General features: G+C 41.9%; 2 protein-coding genes across 3 annotated transcripts; one reads left to right on the top strand and one right to left on the bottom strand.

The window, feature by feature from the left end:
- Positions 1 to 1,047: 1,047 nt before the first annotated feature.
- LOC112240965 (ATP synthase subunit O, mitochondrial) lies at positions 1,048 to 6,605 on the bottom strand. The gene is made up of 7 exons (XM_024409171.2): positions 6,516 to 6,605; positions 5,595 to 5,639; positions 5,314 to 5,424; positions 4,691 to 4,820; positions 4,079 to 4,191; positions 1,468 to 1,554; positions 1,048 to 1,271 (listed from the first exon to the last, which is right to left on the bottom strand). The coding sequence occupies exons 1-7, from the start codon at positions 6,540 to 6,542 to the stop codon at positions 1,161 to 1,163; spliced, it is 624 nt and encodes a 207-aa protein (XP_024264939.1). The 5' UTR covers positions 6,543 to 6,605; the 3' UTR covers positions 1,048 to 1,160.
- Positions 6,606 to 8,174: 1,569 nt separating this feature from the next.
- Positions 8,175 to 18,455, top strand: LOC112240941 (sodium/myo-inositol cotransporter). 2 transcript variants are annotated; one of them, XM_024409153.2, is made up of 3 exons: positions 8,175 to 8,453; positions 13,551 to 13,606; positions 15,672 to 18,455. In XM_024409153.2, exon 3 carries the CDS (start codon positions 15,924 to 15,926, stop codon positions 18,060 to 18,062), a length of 2,139 nt encoding a protein of 712 aa, XP_024264921.1. In that variant the 5' UTR covers positions 8,175 to 8,453; positions 13,551 to 13,606; positions 15,672 to 15,923; the 3' UTR covers positions 18,063 to 18,455. The 2 variants fall into 2 exon arrangements, with proteins under 2 accessions (XP_024264921.1, XP_024264928.1); XM_024409160.2 differs by lacking the exon at positions 13,551 to 13,606.
- The last annotated feature ends 1,059 nt before the right edge of the window (positions 18,456 to 19,514 follow it).

Raw genomic sequence — 19,514 nt, 5'->3', positions numbered from 1 at the left:
AACAGCAATTGGGGGAGAAGGGCCTTGGTCAGGGAGGTGGCCAAGAACCCAATAGTCACTCTGACAGAGCTCTAGAGTTCCTCTGTATAGATGGGAGAACCTTCCAGGACAACCATCTCTGCAGCACTCCACCAATCAGGCCTTTATGGTAGATTGACCAGATGGGAGCCACTCCTCAGTAAAAGGAATGAGAGCTCGCTTGGAGTTCGCCAAAAGCCATTTAAATACTCTCAGACCATGAGAAACCAGATTATCTGGTCTGATGAAACAAAGATTAAACTCTTTGGCCGGAATGCTTAGCGTCAGGTCTGGAGGAAACCTGGCACCATCCCTACAGAGAATGGTGGTGGCAGCGTCATCCTATGGCGATGTTTTTCAGCAGCAGGGACTGCAAGACTAGTCAGGATCGAGGCAAAGATGAACAGAGCAAAGTACAGACAGATCCTTGATGAAAACCTTATCCAGAGCGCTCAGGACATCAGACTGGGGCGAAGGTTCTCCTTCCAAAAGGACAACAACCCTAAGCACACAGCCAACACAACGCAGGATTGGCTTCGGGACAAGTCTCTGAATGCCCTTAAATGGCCCAGCAAGAGCCTGGACTTGAACCCGATTGAACATCTATGGAGACCTGAAAATACCTGTGCAGCAACACTCCCCATCCAACCTGTCAGAGCTTGAGAGGATCTGCAGAGAAGAATTGGAGAAACTCCCCAAATACAGGTGTGCCACGTTTGTAGCGTCATACCCAAGAAGACTTGATTGCTGCCGAAGGTGCTTCAAGAAAGTACCGAGTAAAGGGTCTGAATACTTATGTAAATGTGTTATTTTAGTTTATTTACTTGCTTTGTCATTATAGGGTGTGTGTAGATTTGGGGGGGGATATTTAAAATAAGGCTGTAATGTAACGTGGAAAAAGTCAAGGAGTCTGAATACTTTCCGAAGGCACTGTATCTAAGCTAATAAAAACAGGCATTTGATATTCCCTCCATCAGCAACAACAAGTCTGCATGGACACACAAATAAAGATATTTCAAATACAAAGTATATGTTACAGAATATTTTATTATGAACAACTAGACAGGATCTTAGCGGACATAGCGCTGTATAGGTTGCAGAAGGCAGAGAAACATCCCCATGCCCCGCTGGACGAGACAGACTTAACTATCTCTGATGATCTTGGTCAATTTGTGGATCTTTGTCTTGGTGGACATGTCCACATACTTATCCCCAATGCTGACAATCATACCGCCCAGGATGGAGGTGTCAGACTGGAGGGAAAAGCAAAATAACACAGGATGTTAAAGCACCAGTCGACGCCATAGCAATGTATGCGACTGGATATCAGCATGTTCTTGTTTAGTGCTAGCCTTACAGTCCTAAACCATTGTATCTATCATAAATTGATGGTAGATGATTGAAAAGCCTTATTGTGCCACAGAGGGCACGAATTGAGTATGGCCTCACCTTGGTCTCTAGTATGAGAGTCTCTCCCTTTGTCAGGAAGCCGTTCAGAGCCACCTTCAGATCTGCCAGGTTAGCCTCATCAAGGGGCTGTTATACACACAAACAGAAATATCAAATCAAATGCTACAACTGATATGGAACTTGGATTGACAACCATATACCAGGGATTCTCAATCTTTTTGGGGCCGCGGACCCCCTTTGTCCTCAGGGACGCCCTCATAATGGGGAGGAGGTAGCCTAGTGGTTAGAGCGTTGGGCCAGTAATCGAAAGGTTGGTGGATCGAATCCCCGAGCTGTCGTTCTGCCCCTGAACAAGGCAGTTAACCCACTAAGCTGCGCGTTCCTAGGCCATTATTATGAATAAGAATTTGTTCTTAACTGACTTGCCCCGTTAAATAAAGGTTTAAAAAAAACAGAATATCTCATGTGAGATAAAAACATTATACAAAACAGTATAGGAGGTATGACTGTCAGATTTTATATCCTGTAAACTACAGAAAAGGCCATATACTCTCTCTACTATATCATATATCTGCTACATAATTCATGTTAGATCATTTTTTTGACGGAATGTTGGTGTTGTGCCGCAGCGATGCGTCTCTCCAACAGCACCCTGGAGAAGCGAGCTGGGATTGGACAAGCAAAATATTTTGTGCCCCTGCCTTTGACCAAGTGGGCACTGCTTATCACAGGGCGGCATCAGTACTCACCTAAAAATCCCATATGCCACTGGTTGAGAGAAATTGTCATTGTTTTTGGCAGAATTATGTGAGGTTTCATTTATGTGGTGTTGTTGGAGGTGCGTTGTGGTCAGTTTAACTCAGAAAATGCCACCCTTGTCAATCTGCCGCCATAGGTGGATGCCTAATCCCACTTAATGAGCGGGCCGGCCGTGCATTTATGTTTCAAAAATATAATTAGGAATACAATAAGTATTGAGTTGTGTATACCAAAATGTATAATTGGTGGAATACTGTGGATACCAATACCGTTGTGAGCCTGCCAGACCCATGTTGCCCAGGGTTAAAGACAAACATGATATTCCTGTGTTTTATATACACATTTCCACATTGAGGTTGGAATAATAATGTGAAATTGTGAAAATATTGATAAATGCCCTTTTAGTGTCTTGGCTGTTTGAAAAGACAGCCTGAAATTTCAGCCTGTTTTGGTGGGAGAGATATCCATGGGTGATATCACCATGCGGTAAATTAGTTAAAAGATTGATAAGAAACAGAGTTTCTCTGCCAATAACAGCAAATTTTTTCATTTCCCCTTCAAAGCACTCTGACAGTCCAATGTTCTCTCTAAGCTGCGCGTGCACGCAGTAGCCCCGAGACTGCCACACAGCTTCCCCGGGACTGCTGTGCAGAAATATTAACCCACAGAGAGAAGCACGAGATTGAACTTGACTCAACTTTCTAGAGCAGTGGTCACCAAGGCATTCCTAGTCGATTGCCAAACATTTTTTAAAATTAGAATCAGGCTATTGGTGGTAGGTGCACCTGATAGTGAGTTATTAGCCCAGTTATAAATCAGCAATAGGGTTGTGATTGCTTCCTACAAGAGCACAAAATATGAACAGTTCTAGAAAAGTGAATCAGGTAAAGAGGGGGTTTTTTGTCTTAAAGGGGAAGTGCTGTATTTTGAGAATTTATGCTACCCTCTGCCTATTGGCTACTTAGGCTTGAATAAACTGTCTGATTCTCTAATAATGAAATGGGAATAATAATGAATTTTATTTTGTAAAGTGGTTTCTTGCATCAAACAACATTTTCAGTCACCTTGTCTGAAGGACAAGTGGATAAACAGGTTACTGTCAAGCCCTGTATGTTTTTTCTTCCTGTGCAATGTAGGCCTACATTGAACACCAGACATTGGCTGCTACTGTAGGCTGAATGATAGAACAGCTATAACCATGTTAAAATGTTAGGCTGACATTATGATCAAATAGCCACAGTAGCCATTGTGAAAACTAATTTAAAGCGGGTACAGCCTCAGTGTTCACAAACGTGTGCCAGAAGTTGCACGGAATTTTCACATCGTTTAAGGCCGTCATTGAAAATAAGATTTTGTTCTTAACTGACTTGCCTAGTTAAATAAAGGTTAAATAAAAAAATACAATTTGATATTGTGATAGAAACAGCTGCATTGGCATAAAATAATTGTAGATTAGGCCTACTAACATTACAATGTATTGTGTTGTACCCTCAAAATATTGCAGATTGCATGGACAAAAATGTGTTTAATCTGTTGTTAGTAATATTAATTTTTAAAAAGTAAGTAAATGAGAGAATGGCAAAAGTGTACAAAGCCGTCATCAAGGCAAAGGGTGGCTACTTTGAAGAATCTCAAATATATTTTGATTTAACACTTTTTTGTTTACTACATGATTCCATGTGTGTTATTTCATAGTTGTGATGTCTTCACTATTATTCTACAATGTAGAAATGAGTAAAAAATAAAGAAAAACCCTGGAATGAGTAGGTGTTTCCAAACTTTTGACTGGTACGGTATATATTTTGTGATCTGGGCCGTGGAACCCCTGTAGTACGACCCCACTGAGAACCCATGCCACATACAACAAGTGTGTGTATGTGTGTCACCGTACATGTGCTGTGGTGACAGTGCAGATGACCTCGCCACGGTGAGCGCTCATCATTTTTGCAAAGGCACCAATGACATCTGCGGTCAGGGTCAGGCGGCCATTATCTGCCAACACAGCTAAAAAAGGAGAGAGGAGGACAATGAAACCACGTTAGGCTAGCCAGTAGACACAAGTAACTAACATTTTCACTAATTGCATTTGCATCCTCATTTGCATGAAGTAACATTAGTACGGGTGAGGATGTTCTCATAACAATAGCCAAAATACTCTTAAAGGACTCTTCTCTAATCTCATTTGCATCACTATCTAATTAAGATCACTTGTGAGCAGCAAACACCCTTAGCTGACATTTACTTCATATTCATGATTACAACTAGCCGATCAAAAGGTATGGCGTGACATCTATATTGATTTTTCCATTTTAACGTTTCAAACGGTCAAGAGGGACAGAAAACACGGAAAGGAAGACAAGCAGTAGTTTGGTAGAGGAGTCTTGACAGCAGAACAACAACGTTATCCTCCACAAACCTGCCCCATTTCATTTTCTTACGCAACAGCAGTCTCCAGAACAAGAGTGGCCTGTGCAGTATAACTTAGTAAGACTGGGCAACTCACTGATGAGGTTAACTGTGATTGGGGAGAGATTTGCCTTAGTCATGGCGGCACCGAAGTACTTCAGCTTGAGGCTGCGCTTGACATGGGGGTTCATCACGATACTGGACAGCTTGGGGTCCTTGATCAGAGACTGACGGAGAAGGAAAAGAAAGAAAGAGAAAGGAAGCTGGTCAAAAAGTATATTGTGGCCACAGACAGTGCCAAACAGACAAATGTATGGTTTCCCACAACTGGGTGTGATTGGGAGTCCCATAGGGCGGTGCACAATTGACCCAGAATCGTCTGTGTTTGGCCGTTATAGGCCGGCATTGTAAATAAGAATTTGTTCTTAACTGACTTGCCTAGTTAAATAAAGGTAAACACAGTTCCCTCAAACTCAACTCTGGACCGTGAAGCCAGCTCCACTGCGTAATTCCCCCCCCCCTTAATATGGGACAGATTAAGACCTGGGAAGCCAGGTGGGTACAATTAATCATCAGGTAGAACAGAAAACCAACAGGCTCCGTACCTCGTAGGGTAAGAGTTGAATAGCCCTGCCCAAGATAATAGAGTGTATATACCTTACACACTTGTGGCCAGACTGAGGACTAAGACAGGAGAGAGAGGTGCAGTGGATAACTTACTGACAACGTGCCCATTTCCTTCTCTACTTGTTCTAGTTTCTTCTGCTTGCTGGCAGCAGAGAACAAGGCTGTGGCATAGCGGCCTCCGACCCCATACACGTCGATAGGGGGCTAGAATAGAAAACGGACACAAAAATAAGCTATAAAACAACCATGTACTTGAATCACAGAGCCAATGACATTACTCAAGCTGTGGCGTGCGTTAACATCATTACCAAAGCACACGAGTCATCATTGACTTAATATTACACTGATCAGAGGAGTACTTAATTCATTCTTACCCTAATCAAAGCTTGTCGAAGAACTGAAGTGCTGAACTGACGCACCTGCAGAAGGAAAGAGATCGTAATCAACCAATGACTATCTTCATAAGTGACGTTTGGAGTACCGTAGGAAATTAGCTTGACCACTTTGGCATTGTATTCATGTAATAAAACTGTGGCAAGACATCAAATTTATAATTGAACACATTTATGAAGATTTTACACTATTGTGGAGAGATGTACTGCTTGGATTTTTTTACATATGATAGAAATAAGCTGAAACATTATGTAAATAATTTCATTATTCTTTTGGCCAAATTTCATATACACAATTGTAAATTTACAAACAAACAAAAAACTGTATTTTAAAGACAGTTAAATACTCTAACAAAAAAGCTGTTAGAATTGTAAGTGTATGTATGTCCCTTAATAAGGTCCTTGTGTAATTGTAATGAGATATTGTACCCCCTAGCTCGATTGTCCATTGTATGTAGTCTATATGTACTTGTGTTCCCTCATGTACTTTCTGTATTGATTTGTTGTTAAAACATTTTTTAATAATAAAAATGGTTCGCTTGACCACATTTTCTACAATAAAGTTATGTAGCGATAATAATACCTCCGTCTTATGGATGTTGGACAATATTTAACAGTAATGTCATCGGGTCGTAGGAAAATACCCAACAAACGTAGACAGCTATCCAGCCAGGTAGCTAACAATGTTGATGAAGTTAGCCGGCTGTCGTTAGCATGCCAGCGGGCTTGTCAAGTTCATGCCAGCATGCAAGGCCTCGCGTATACTGTGTTGAAACACATTCTGCGCGATATCAAAACAATGCACATTGATCCGTTTTGTCCTTGTTAATAATCTAAATACATTCTCATATTAAAAACAGAGCCATAGATCGTATAACATTCTTGTTTTTTAGAAAGTCATACCTGCAGTCCGAGTCCTAAAGCTGCCATGTTCTCCTGCGACTGTGTAGGTCAAACCTTCTGCGCATGACAGTAAGTAATGTACGTAAATTCAGAAACGAGAAGCATTACGGGAAACGTAGTTCATATGTCAATAGGCGGAATTGTATTTCCTCGACCTAAAAAAACGAGGAAGTGGAAATTCACTGACCTCGTCAGCAGGCAAGCAAACGATTTAGTTGCGTGGATTAACATGTGTGGGGGCAGCATTTCTCTACACCCGCAATCACATCTGCTATGTGCATGAGACCAATAACATTTGATTTGATTTTGATGTAATTAGATTTTTTTTTTTAAATCAAAGGCAATTATAGTACTTATCAGGTTCTCAAGTTTCAATATTAGGCATATTTTATTAAAACATGAGCTCAGCTTTATATAACGCTTCTAAGTGCATTTTTGCTGATATCACCTCAGGTATGTATTGACACAGGCCTGGTTGTCCCAGCATCACCTGTATGAAGATACTGTGCCATTGTGTCAGTGTGTAGTTTACAGTGTCTGTGTAGATTGATGCCCATTGTTGAGGCATTTGCATTTCATTGTGCTCCTCCTACATTCTCACAGGTGAGCAGTGACACAGCCTTGGTGGTTTCTCCAGACCCATCTTGTGCACCTTCCAACATACTAAAACAAATGCCTATTGTCACTTATGTGTGTGCAGAACTGAAGGGTTTATCCTTGAATGTACAGTAGGCCACCTATTGAGATGGAGGTATAATTTTGGTAGTCTTAAATGTGTCTCTTCCTACATCAGACAGACAGAGCCTATTTATCAGAGAGAATGACAGGAGCTATTCACTGACTTCATCTTCTATAAATTCCTCCAAATCAAATTGTATTGGTCACATACACATATCTAGCAGATGTTATTGCGTATTGATAAGGTTGTGTATCGTTTCCAGGTCTCTTCTAGGCTAGCCTACTAGCTGATATAGGACTACCTCTGTGGCCAAGTAGGCTATTGAAGCCTACTATTGAAGCCTACTTGAAGCCAATTTACATTGAAGTCACAATGTAAATTGATGTAAACGATGGAAGCACTGAATGGAAGGCCCAGCGGTCACTGCATTGTGTTATTGAGACTATAAATAACTTTAATAATTAAACATAAAAGCAATGTCAAATATCTCCCCATATTAGGCTATGCCATTGCATTCTAGATAGATCCACGAGTTGTAGCCTGTTTGGAGGGTGGAGTGGGGTCACATTGCTGGACTTGTAACACTTGTGACATCAGACACCTGTGCAATAGGACTAGGCTTAATGATGCACATTTCTGAAAAGTTTAACACCTTGAAGGAAGATGACAAGGGTTTTAAAAGTGCATATATCCAATAGTGTGAGTTTCCAGATTGTTCTGTTATTATGCAACTGTTAAAGCTGATTAACCAACAGGATCTCCTGCCCAGTCAGTTAATTAGGCAAAGTGAGGTTTCTTTCTGGCAATTTCCACCCAAGTAGGCTAACAGGTTGAACGTCATGAGGCAAACCAATCCCCTGTTTAAAAACAAAAACAAAGGTTAATTTACAGTCGTATGCAAAAGTAGCTTGTTCCTCAAAACAATACGGTATTTTAAAATTAGAACAATAACCAATGGGCGTGTTGCAACCGAAGCCATCCGAAACGTCACACGTGTAAGGCGCGGCATAGGGGGAAGAAGCGGAGTCGATGCTTATAAAGTCTAGCTACGTTGTCCTATTCAGTCACCTGTGTGCTATTACACTTAACTGCTCGAGAACAGAGCATACGGGAGGACAAAATACGAATTATCGCTACATCGGAAGGACTGACGCCGGAAGATACACATATCTACCGTCGCTAGAGAAGCAGGCTCACAGTCAAATTCTCAACTTGTGGATTGATGTAGTCAGTAGCAACAATATAGCGTAATGAAAACGGTGAGTGTGCATTTTTGTGATGACCGCCCGTTTTCAATTGTAGCCTGGAGAATGTGGTAATGGGTGCTAAAAAAGTAGAGAATGGACAAGCGAAGGAGAAAAGAAAAAGCAGGTCGAGCACTTAATTCACTATTTTATTGAACCCAGAATGCGTGGAATTAATGTAGGCTACTAGGTCAGGGTCAAAGACTATTCTTTTTGACGAATTCAACCACACATTTAGCTCAATACTACAAGGCTACACACCCTCCTTGGCAATGTGGACAATGCGTGTGCTTTCTTTCTAGAATATTCATTTGCCGCTGTATCATTGGTTGTGGTGCGTGCCACATGTCTTGATGGTGCTTTGACAACAATGCCCTGATCCCATATCTCCGGTATAGTTTCATGCTGGTACAGTGTCTTAAACGGTCAGCTCCCGAGTCCCTTTTTATCATCAGGGGGCATCTTGTCTAGAAAATGTCACATTGTGGCTGACCGCTGTATGGGTAGCCTATCTATGCACACCACCATGTAATGATAGTAATACGAGTCTTACAATATATTGATATTACTACATCACATGCGTTATAGCCTACCAGTCTGTTTTAAGTATTTTTAAATAACCTAAGACATTCTAAATTCTCATACATGCTCATAACAAGTAATACAGTATTAAACCTTTCAAGTGTTTCTAAGACAGTGAAGGCATTGGAACCCTCTTCTCTACCCTCAATTGATTTGTAGTAGAGCATAACTTTGGCCAGGTCATATGCAAACGTTTCTGTTCCATTGAACAACTGTTTTTGTTGTTTTAGAAGGGTCTGCTGGCGACATGTAGTCCAATGAACACGGAGCTGAAGAGACAAACAAAGAGTTATTTAGTGCAAGGGGCAGGGATAGGGCGGACGGTTGGGTTTATGCCAGCACGTGATGAGGGCTGAAATCACTAAATATGTAAACTACAGGCGGGAAGAATGACCGCTGTGTGCGGGTGGACAAGAAGAGTGATTGTCTTGGAGCATGTTGTTGGATCATGACATTTCTCTTACAGTTCTGTTAGTGTAAGATATTGAGGCCGGTCATGTTTGAGGTTGGTTGATACTAAGTGATGTTGAGATGTTGATGATGCTAAAACTGACCAGAGAAATAGCCATCTAAAATATCATTGTCTAGTAAATCATTTGCAAACTTGACTCGGGATAATGACTTCAGCTGCAATGGTCGGGGATGACGTAATCATAATCCATCTAAGTCATGATTGAAAATATGTTTATTACATTTCAAATTACAATAACAACAAAAAAACAACCTCACTGTTTGTATATTTTCTCTAAAGAAACATAAAATAACTAAAGTTTTAAAAAAAGGTCTGGGGTTACAATTGTATAAACCTATGATAGAGTTGTAAGAATAAAATTAATACAAAGTAAAAATGTATTGCATATTTAAATATTTGTTTTTGTGTATGTAAAATTGACCAGATGATGAAGAAATGAACGACTAACTCAGTAGTTTTGTTTTTTAATAATATCACATTACGTATTTCATTGTAAATGTCTTATTAATGAAATAAATAATGTAATTACTTGCTCCAAAACAACTTCAGAGTCACACTCATAAAACATGTGTATAATAGTTTCCCCTTTATCACAAAAGGCATATGTCCTCTAAAGCCATGCATTTAGACAAGTTATTGCAAGGGTATATTTTGTGCAAGATTTTAAAGTGAATTTATTTTACTTTATTTTATCTACAAAATTGGTGAGGGAGAAACTAAACCTTCTTCCATTAAATTTCGGTAATATATGCATTTCAGAAGAATTTCCCTCGAGGAGAGATCTTGTTCTTGGAGTTAAAAAGTTATCTTAAGAATGTATTACATTTGTTGTCCAGCAGGGGGAACCTTCTAACAAGTTGTGCATCAATCGTGACATGTTCTCCAAAAAACAAATATTTCATTAATTGAGTAAATACTGAAGGTATTTCTTTGCATATAGAATTCAATTCTTTAATGTATATATGTTTCCAAGAACTTTCCATAAGAGTATTTCCTTTTTCAAATCAAGCACAAATATAATATTTATTTCAAACCACTTCGGGAAGAACAAATACTTGTTTTTGAACAACGTCTTTGTTGTTCCACAGAAGTGTTTTGTGTGGGGATAAGTTGTGGATATAACATACTTTCAAGCTAAAAGGGCTTGTTCATGAAATTTGGACAGTTTGATGGGTAATTTTGCTGGAGAGTAGTTGCACTTCCACAAATTGAAGACAAATCATTTTCATAAAACCTTGATGGAATTAAGTATCCCTATAGATTCAGAGCTAAGCATAGATCTTTTTTTAAACCCAGTTTACTTTAAAGGTATTGTTGATATCAATTCAATCTAGTACTTCAAATCCACCATCAGCTCTTTTGTTTGATATTATTGATTTCTTAAATTTTTCTAATGTCTAGGAAAGGTTTGTTGATTTCAGGCTGGTTTGATCAGCTACAAATAGGGATAGAGCAGGGAAGACAATGTGACCGACCCTCTTCTTTGGACAATAAAACCCTTCCGATAGATGTCACGCTGGAGCCAGTTATTAAAGATGGATTTCTTTTGTCTTTAATCTCTTGAATGAAATTGAGATGTTGACGGACAATATGGTTTTTCGCCATGTGCTCCCCTAAATATTTCAATGTCTTTCACTGGAATATTCTCAATAGATTGGTAATTTGAGTTACATGTGGATAATATTTAAATTAAGTTCCAGACCAGAAGCTGAAGAGAATGATTTGATAATCAGTTTAATAGCAACTTTTAAAAACAGAGCTATATCATCTGCTAACAGATTTGTATTTTTTTTCTCCAAAAATTGAAATACCTTTTTAATTCAGGTTTGTTTAAAATGCAACTAAAAGGAATAAGAGAGCTGAAATCGGGCAACCCTGGGGTGCACTATGGTGAATATTAAATATTTTAGATGTTACAATCATATAAGAAATATTAATATCTTTATAAAACATATTGATAACAGAGACAAAGCTAGACCCAAAACCAAAAGTTTACAACGAATGTTTTAGGAATTTGTGTTTGTATCAAGTTATTACAAAAGTCGAGGAATAAAATAATGGCCTCGGAGTCAATTGAATCAGCGTAATCAAGTCTGAAACTAACCTAATGTTAGACTTTCCATGAAACCAGTTTGGGTTTTAGTTAAGGTGGTTTTGGCCCATTTTAAGTCTAGTAACATATGCTAAAGTTATCAATTTATATTTAATAATGTAATAGGTCTCAAATTATCTATGAAAAGGGGAACTTTATCAGGTTTTGGTGTTAAGGAAATAACCCTGTATTTTGTGGTAGTAATCATTTCTCACCCATAGCTAGGCATTCTTGGAACATGTTGAATACTGGTCCCTCTAAATGATCCCAAAAGTGAAAAATAAAATTCCACAAAGACCACTAATCACTAGTAAACTTATCTTCACATATGGATTTAAACTCATCAGAAATAATTGGAACATGGACATGTTTCACAAATGTTCACATTCAATCTAGTTAAAATTGGATTTATACATATTTTCATGAAAAGAATACACAAAGTTACAGATTATTTTAGGGTCTTGAATAGAGGTCGACCGATTTATGATTTTAACGCCGATACCGATTATTAGATGACCCCCCACAAAAAAAAAATACGATACCGATTAATCAGACCATTTTTCTTTATTTGTAATAATGACAATTACAACAATACTGAATGAACACTTATTATAACTTCATATAATACATCAATAAAATAAATTTAGCCTCAAATAAATAATGAAACATGTTCAATTTGGTTTAAATAATGCAAAAACAAAGTGTTGGAGAAGAAAGTAAAAGTGCAGTATGTGCCATGTAAAAAAGCTAATGTTTAAGTTCCTTGCTCAGAACATGAGAACATGTGAAAGTTGGTGGTTCCTTTTAACATGAGTCTTCAATATTCCCAGGTAAGAAGTTTTAGGTTGTAGTTATTATAGGACTATTTCTCTCTATACCATTTATATTTCATTAACCTTTGAATATTGGATGTTCTTATAGGCACTTTAGTATTGCCAGTGTAACAGTATAGCTTCCGTCCCTCTCCTCGCTCGAACCAGGAACACAACGACAACAGCCACCCTCGAAGCAGCATTACCCATCGCTCCACAAAAGCCGCGGCCCTTGCAGAGCAAGGGGAACAACTACTCCAAGTCTCAGAGCGAGTGACGTTTGAAACGCTATTAGCGCGCACCCCGCTAACTAGCTAGCCATTTCACATTGGTTACACCATCCTAATCTCAGGAGTTGATAGGCTTGAAGTCATAAACAGCTGCTGGCAAACGCACAAAAGTGCTGTTTGAATTAATGCTTACAAGCCTGCTGGCGCCTACCATCGCTCAGTTAAACTGCTCTATCAAATCATAGACTTAGTTACAACATAATAACACAGATAAAATCTGTCGTTCTGCCCCTGAACGAGGCAGTAAACCCACCGTTCCTAGGCTCTCATTGACAATAAGAATGTTTTCTTAACTGACTTGCCTAGTTAAATAAAGATTTAATAAATTGGCCAAATCAGTGTCCAAAAATACAGATTTCCGATTGTTATGGAAACTTGAAATCGGCCCTAATTAATCGGACATTCCGATTAATCTGTTGACCTCTCATCTTGAACATGATGCAAAAAATGCTAATATCGGTCCTATGACTTGAATGGTGTTTGTTCTACAAATGTTAACATATGAAAACAGAGCCAGGAAAACTAAACCAAAGCATGGAATGCTGTCATATCTTGTCCTTAGACTGCTTACAGGGTAAGGAAACCAATATGTAATTTGGGTGAACTATCCTGTTAAACAATATAGGCTACGACAGCATTTTTGTTCTCTTTTCACATGAACTGAGCTGCTAGACTTTTTAGTTTCTTACACAACATTAGTTTGCTTTGAAGCTCTGATAGGGGCATAGCTATTTCTTTTTTGGTTTAGCCAATACTTAGAGATTAGAGTGAGGGCTAAAGACGACGTTACTGTGATTTGTAAATCTATGTTACCATGCTCAGTTGGATTCACCTGTTCAAGCTCTCCCCTCCTCCTCTCTTCAGGCCCTCCTTTGTTCTGGGTAACCTCAGAGAATAATATCAACGTATACGCTGATTTGGTGAGTGAGTTTATAAGGAAGTGTATGAGATATTATACCCACTGACTATTTAAACCTACCCTAACCAGAAACCGTGGAAAGATGGCGACATTTGCGTAAAACTGAAAGCGCGAACCACTGCATTTAACCATGGAAAGGCGACTGGGAATATGGCCGAATAATGACAGTCTAGTTATTCCCTCCACAAGGCAAGCAAAATGTGAGTTTAGAGACGAAGTCGAATGGCAATTCAATGGCTCAGACACGAGACGTATGTGGTCTACAGACAATCCCGGAATACAAAAGGAACACCAGCCACGTCACAGACACTGACATCTTGCATCCAGACAAACTAAATGCCTTCTTTGCCCGCTTTGAGGATAATAGTGTCACTGACGCCGCCCGCTACCAAGGACTGTGGGCTCTCCTTCTGTGGCCAATATGAGTAAGACTTTTAAACGTGGTAACCCTCGCAAGGCTGTCGGCCTTGATGGCATCCCTAGCCGCATCCTCAGATCATGCACAGACCAGCTGGCTGGTGTGCTTACGGACATATTCAATCTCTCCCTATCCCAGTCTGCTGTCCCCACATGCTTCAAGATGGCCACCATTTTTTCTGTACCCAACAATGCAAAGGTAACTGAACTAAATGATTATCGCCCTGTAGCACTCACTTCTGTCATCATGAAGTGCTTTGATAGACTAGTCAAGGATCATATCACCTCCACCTTACCGGTCACTTCACCAAGACCCACTTCAATTCGCTTACCGCCCGAATAGGTCCACAGACAATGCAATTGCCTGCACACTGCCCTATTCCATCTGGACAAGAGGAACACCTATGTAAGAATGCTGTTCATTGACTACAACTCCGCATTTAACACCATAATACGCTCCAAGCTCAACCCCACCCTGTGCAGTTTGATCCTGGACTTCCTGACAGACCACCCACAGGTGGTGCCCCAGTGTTGAGGATCAGCAAAGTGGAGATGTTGTTTCCTTCCTTCACCACAAGGGTGCGTGCTCAGCCCCCTCCTGTACTCCCTGTTCACCCATGACTACATGGCCATGCATGCCTCCAGCTTAATCATCAAGTTTGCAGATGACACAACAGTAGTAGGCTTTATTACCAACAACGAGACAGCCTACAGGGAGGTGGTGTCAGAAATATAACTTCAACAAAACAAAGGCGATGATCGTGGAGTTCAGGAAACAGCAGAGGGAGACCCCCATATCCACATCGACGGGACAGCAGTGGAGAAGGTGGAAATGTTAAGTTCCGGAGGCTGAAGAAATTTGGCTTGTCACTTAAAACCCTCACAAACTTTTACAGATGCACAATTGAGAGCATCTTGTCATGCTGTATCACCGACTGATACGGCAACTGCACTGCCTTCAACCGCAGGGCTCTCGCTCTCCAGAGGGTGGTGCGGTCTGCACAATGCACCACTGGGGTCAAACTACATTCCCTCCAGGACACCTACAGCACACGATGTCACAAAGGTCAAAAAGATCAAGGACAACAACCACCCAAGCCACTGCCTGTTCACCCCGCTACCATCCAGAAGGCGAGGTCAGTACAGGTGCATCAAAGCTGGGACCGAGAGAGTGAAAAACAGCTTCTATCTCAAGGCCATCAGACTGTTAAACAGCCCTCACTAGCACAGAGGCTGCTGCCTACATACAGACTTGAAATCATTGGCCACTTTAATAAATGCAACACTAGTCACTAATAATGTTTACATATCTTTCATTACTCATCTCATGTGTATATACTGTATTTTATCTATCTCATCTTAGCCTATGCCGCTCTGTCATTGCTCATCCATATATTTATATTTTCTTATTCCATTCCTTTACTTAGATTTGTGTGTATTAGGTATATGTTGTGGAAGCTAGAAGCACAAGCATTTCGCTACATTCACAATAACATCTGCTAACCATGTGTATGTGACCAGTAAAATCTGATTTTTATTTTTGTTTTCTCAGAAATTTTGCCTCAGAGGTCTTGCATAAATGTGTCACCTTTCTCACTTCCCGTCGAACAAGGGCTCTAATCAAGTGTTTTGTCCTTGCTGTCTTGCAGGAATGTAAATTCTAGGCTATACTAGACTGGAGGCCTGCAGCATCCTCCTTTAAAACTGGAGCGTCCTCAGTGCTGGTAGATTCTCCTCCGAACGCACACACCCCTAGTGAATTTGACCAGATGGTGGATACTACAGCGTCCATGTAGACAGCAAACCAAAGGATAGTGTTTTTATTGCCCTTCTGTTACTTTAAACCTTGACTTTTCAGTTTTTCTTCACTTTTGAACGAGTAGTTCTGTTTAGCACTCGCAATGGGTACAGGTGTCATGGAGGCAGCGGACATAGCTGTGGTGGCTCTGTACTTCATCCTGGTGCTGGGCATCGGGTTCTTCGCCATGTGGAAGGCCAACCGCAGCACAGTGAGTGGATACTTCCTGGCGGGACGCTCCATGACATGGATGGTGATCGGAGCGTCGCTGTTTGTCAGTAACATTGGCAGTGAACACTTCATAGGCCTGGCGGGGTCGGGAGCAGCCAGTGGCTTTGCTGTGGGAGCATGGGAGTTTAACGCTCTTCTCCTGCTGCAGCTGCTGGGCTGGGTGTTCATACCTGTGTATATCCACTCTGGGGTGTACACCATGCCGGAGTACCTCTCCAAACGCTACGGAGGCAATAGACTAAAGGTGTACTTTGCTGCCCTTTCTGTGCTGCTCTATATCTTCACCAAGATCTCTGTGGACTTGTATGCCGGGGCGCTTTTCATCCAGGAGTCGTTGGGCTGGAACCTCTATCTGTCCATCATCCTGCTCATCAGTATGACCGCAGTGCTTACAGTCACTGGTGGCCTGGTCGCAGTCATGTACACGGACACCCTCCAGGCCATGCTGATGATCGGTGGAGCTCTCAGCCTGACCATCATCAGCCTGATCAAGGTCGGCGGTCTTGAAGGGGTTCGGACCAAGTACATGCTAGCTGTCCCAAATGTAACAGCTATCCTGGCCAGTGGGAACTTCACCTACTCGGCTTCCTGCCGCATTGAGCCCAAGCCAGATTCCCTGCGGCTCCTCCGGGGCCCGCTGGATGAGGATATCCCCTGGCCTGGCTTCCTTCTGGGCCAAACCCCAGCCTCCATCTGGTACTGGTGTGCCGACCAGGTCATCGTCCAGAGGGTGCTGGCTGCTAAGAACATTGCCCATGCCAAGGGCTCTACGCTGATGGCTGGCTTCCTGAAGGTCCTGCCCATGTTCATTATCGTCATCCCCGGGATGATCTCCCGGATCCTGTTTGCGGATGAGATTGCCTGCATCGGGCCAGAGCACTGCCTGGCTGTTTGCGGCTCTAAAGCGGGTTGCTCCAATATCGCGTATCCGCGGCTGGTCATGTCAGTGATGCCCGTGGGACTGCGAGGGCTGATGATGGCTGTGATGATTGCAGCTCTCATGAGTGATCTGGACTCCATCTTTAACAGTGCTAGCACCATCTTCACCCTGGACATCTACCAGAGCGCAAGGCGTAGTGCATCCCAGAAAGAGCTACTGTTGGTGGGCCGGCTGTTCATGGTGGTCATCAGTATCGCCTGGATCCCTGTCATCATCGAGATGCAGGGTGGCCAGATGTATCTCTACATACAGGAAGTGGCTGGATACCTCACCCCGCCCATCGCCGCCCTCTTCATGCTGGGCGTGTTCTGGAAGCGTTGCAATGAAAGAGGTGCATTCTGGGGCGGTATGACCGGATTCGTGCTGGGTACCACCCGGTTGATTCTGGCGTTTATTTATCGCGAGCCTCCCTGTGACCGGCCAGACGACAGGCCTTTCTTCATCACACATGTCCACTACATGTATGTGGCTGCTGGGCTGTTCTGGGTATCTGGACTGGTGGCTGTGGTCGTCAGTCTCTGCACCCCTCCTCCGGATGAGGAGCAGATTCGCACCACCACATTATGGGGCCTGCGTAACATTGGAAAGCTTCCCCCCAAAGACCGTGAGGAGATGTACAAGCTGACAGATAAGAGCCCTGTGCAGTTGAATGGGAATGGAGACCTCTATAAGGATCTGCCCCCAGACATCTGTAGAGCTAGGTGTCTAGAGGGGGAGGACGTCACGTTGCTAACGCCGCCTAATGACCATGACCCCGCGACCCCCAGCTCCGAGACAACCCCAGGAACGACTCCAGCAACGCCCGCCAACCAGTTTGATAATAGTCACGCAGGGCTCATGCATGCAGAGGAAGGTTGTTGTGGGGAGGGTGGGAGGGGCATGCGTCTGTTGGAGTGGTTCTGTGGGTTTAAAGAAGCAGCATACAATGCCCATCCCAAAAGGACAGAAGAGGACGAGAGAGCCATCATAGAGATGTTGTATGAGCCACCCAGAACCAAACTGCTGCTCAACAGTGGGCTGTTTCTGGTCTGCTCGTTGGGAATATTCCTGTTTGTCTACTTCTCTCTATAGACTGGACCAAATTAGGGGTTGTTGGATTGTTTCAAAGGCACAGTTAGAAAATTGTAACACTTGATGTGAATCTGAAGAATTTACAGTGCATCTTCTGAAAAATGATTCACTAAGCTTTTTGAAGTCATTCTTTCGAAATGATTGAAGCTTCTCCCCCTTGTTACATTAAAATAATCAAACTCCAAAGCACATTGTGGTCTCCTAATAGTGCTCTTCAGATGTGCCATATACTTATATGCTACTGTATGACTACTAGATGCTTATCAGCATATGTGAATAAGACGAAGTATGAATTCCTTGTTTATTAGAGATTTATTAATCTGCTTCTGTGTTATTCCAAAACCCTTTGTGATTTAAAAAAAAAAAAAATTTATAGGGCAATTTTAAGAAACCTGCTCAAGCCCTTTTTGTTATAATATATAATACAGTGCCTACGGAAAGTATTCAGACCCTTGACTTTTTCACATTTGTTAGGTAACAGCCTTATTCTAAAATGAATTAAATTATTTTTTTCCTCAATCTACACACAATTCCTCATGACAAAGGGAAAAATAGGTTTTTGAAGAAAAAAAAAATCTAAACAAATGAATAAAAAAATGAAAGATCACATTTGCGTAAGTATTCAGACCCTTTACTCAGTACTTTGTTGAATCACCTTTGGCAGTGATTACAGCCTTGAGTATTCTTGGGTATGATGCTACGAGTTTGGCACATTTATATTTGGGAAATTTCTCCCATTCTTCTCTGCAGATCCTCTCAAGCTCTGTCAGGTTGGATGGGGAGCGTTGATTTACAGCTATTTTCAGGTCTCTCCAGAGATGTTCAAGTCCGGGCTCTGGCTGGGCCACTCAAGGACATTCAGAGACTTTTCCGAAGCCACTCCTGCGTTGTCTTGGCTGTGTGCTTAGGGTCGTTGTCTTGTTGGAAGGCGAATCTTTGTCCCAGTCTGAGGTCTTCTGGAGCAGGTGTTCATCTGTACTTTTCTCCATTCATCTTTCCCTCTCCTGACTAGTCTCCCTGTTCCTGCCGCTGAAAAACATCCCCACAGCATGATGCTGCCACCATCATGCTTCACCGTAGGGATAGTGCCAGGTTTCCTCCAGACGTGACACCTGGCATTCAGGCCAAAGAGTTCAATCTTGGTTTCATCAGACCAGAGAATCTTCTTTCTCATGGTCAGAGTCCTTTAGGTGCTTTTTGGCAAATTCCAAGCGGGCTGTCATGTGCCTTTTTTTTTTACTGAGGAGTGGCATCCGTCTGGCCACTACCATAAAGGCCTGATTGGTGGGGTGCTGCAGAGATGGTTGTCCTTCTGGAAGGTTCCCCCATCTCCACAGAGGAACTCTGGAGCTCTGTGAGAGTGGCCATCGGGTTCTTTTTCACCTCCCAGACCAAGGCCTATCTCTCCCGATTCCTCAGTTTGGTCAGGCGGCCAGCTCTAGGAAGAGTGGT

The sequence above is a fragment of the Oncorhynchus tshawytscha genome, linkage group LG03 (assembly GCF_018296145.1).
Source record: "Oncorhynchus tshawytscha isolate Ot180627B linkage group LG03, Otsh_v2.0, whole genome shotgun sequence".
Classification (NCBI taxonomy): domain Eukaryota; kingdom Metazoa; phylum Chordata; class Actinopteri; order Salmoniformes; family Salmonidae; genus Oncorhynchus; species Oncorhynchus tshawytscha.
This window is presented reverse-complemented; position numbering and strand designations above follow the sequence as displayed.

Excerpts from the sequence above, each read along its gene's own strand:
- LOC112240965 (XM_024409171.2), bottom strand. The coding sequence starts at position 6,542 with ATGGCAGCTTTAGGACTCGGACTGCAG. Across the intron at positions 4,192-4,690 it reads AATCACAGTTAACCTCATCA|CTGTGTTGGCAGATAATGGC; the intron begins GTGAGTTGCCCA and ends CTCCTTTTTTAG. Across the intron at positions 1,272-1,467 it reads CTCTCATACTAGAGACCAAG|TCTGACACCTCCATCCTGGG; the intron begins GTGAGGCCATAC and ends TTTTCCCTCCAG.
- LOC112240941 (XM_024409160.2), top strand. The coding sequence starts at position 15,924 with ATGGGTACAGGTGTCATGGAGGCAGCGGACATAGCTGTGGTGGCTCTG.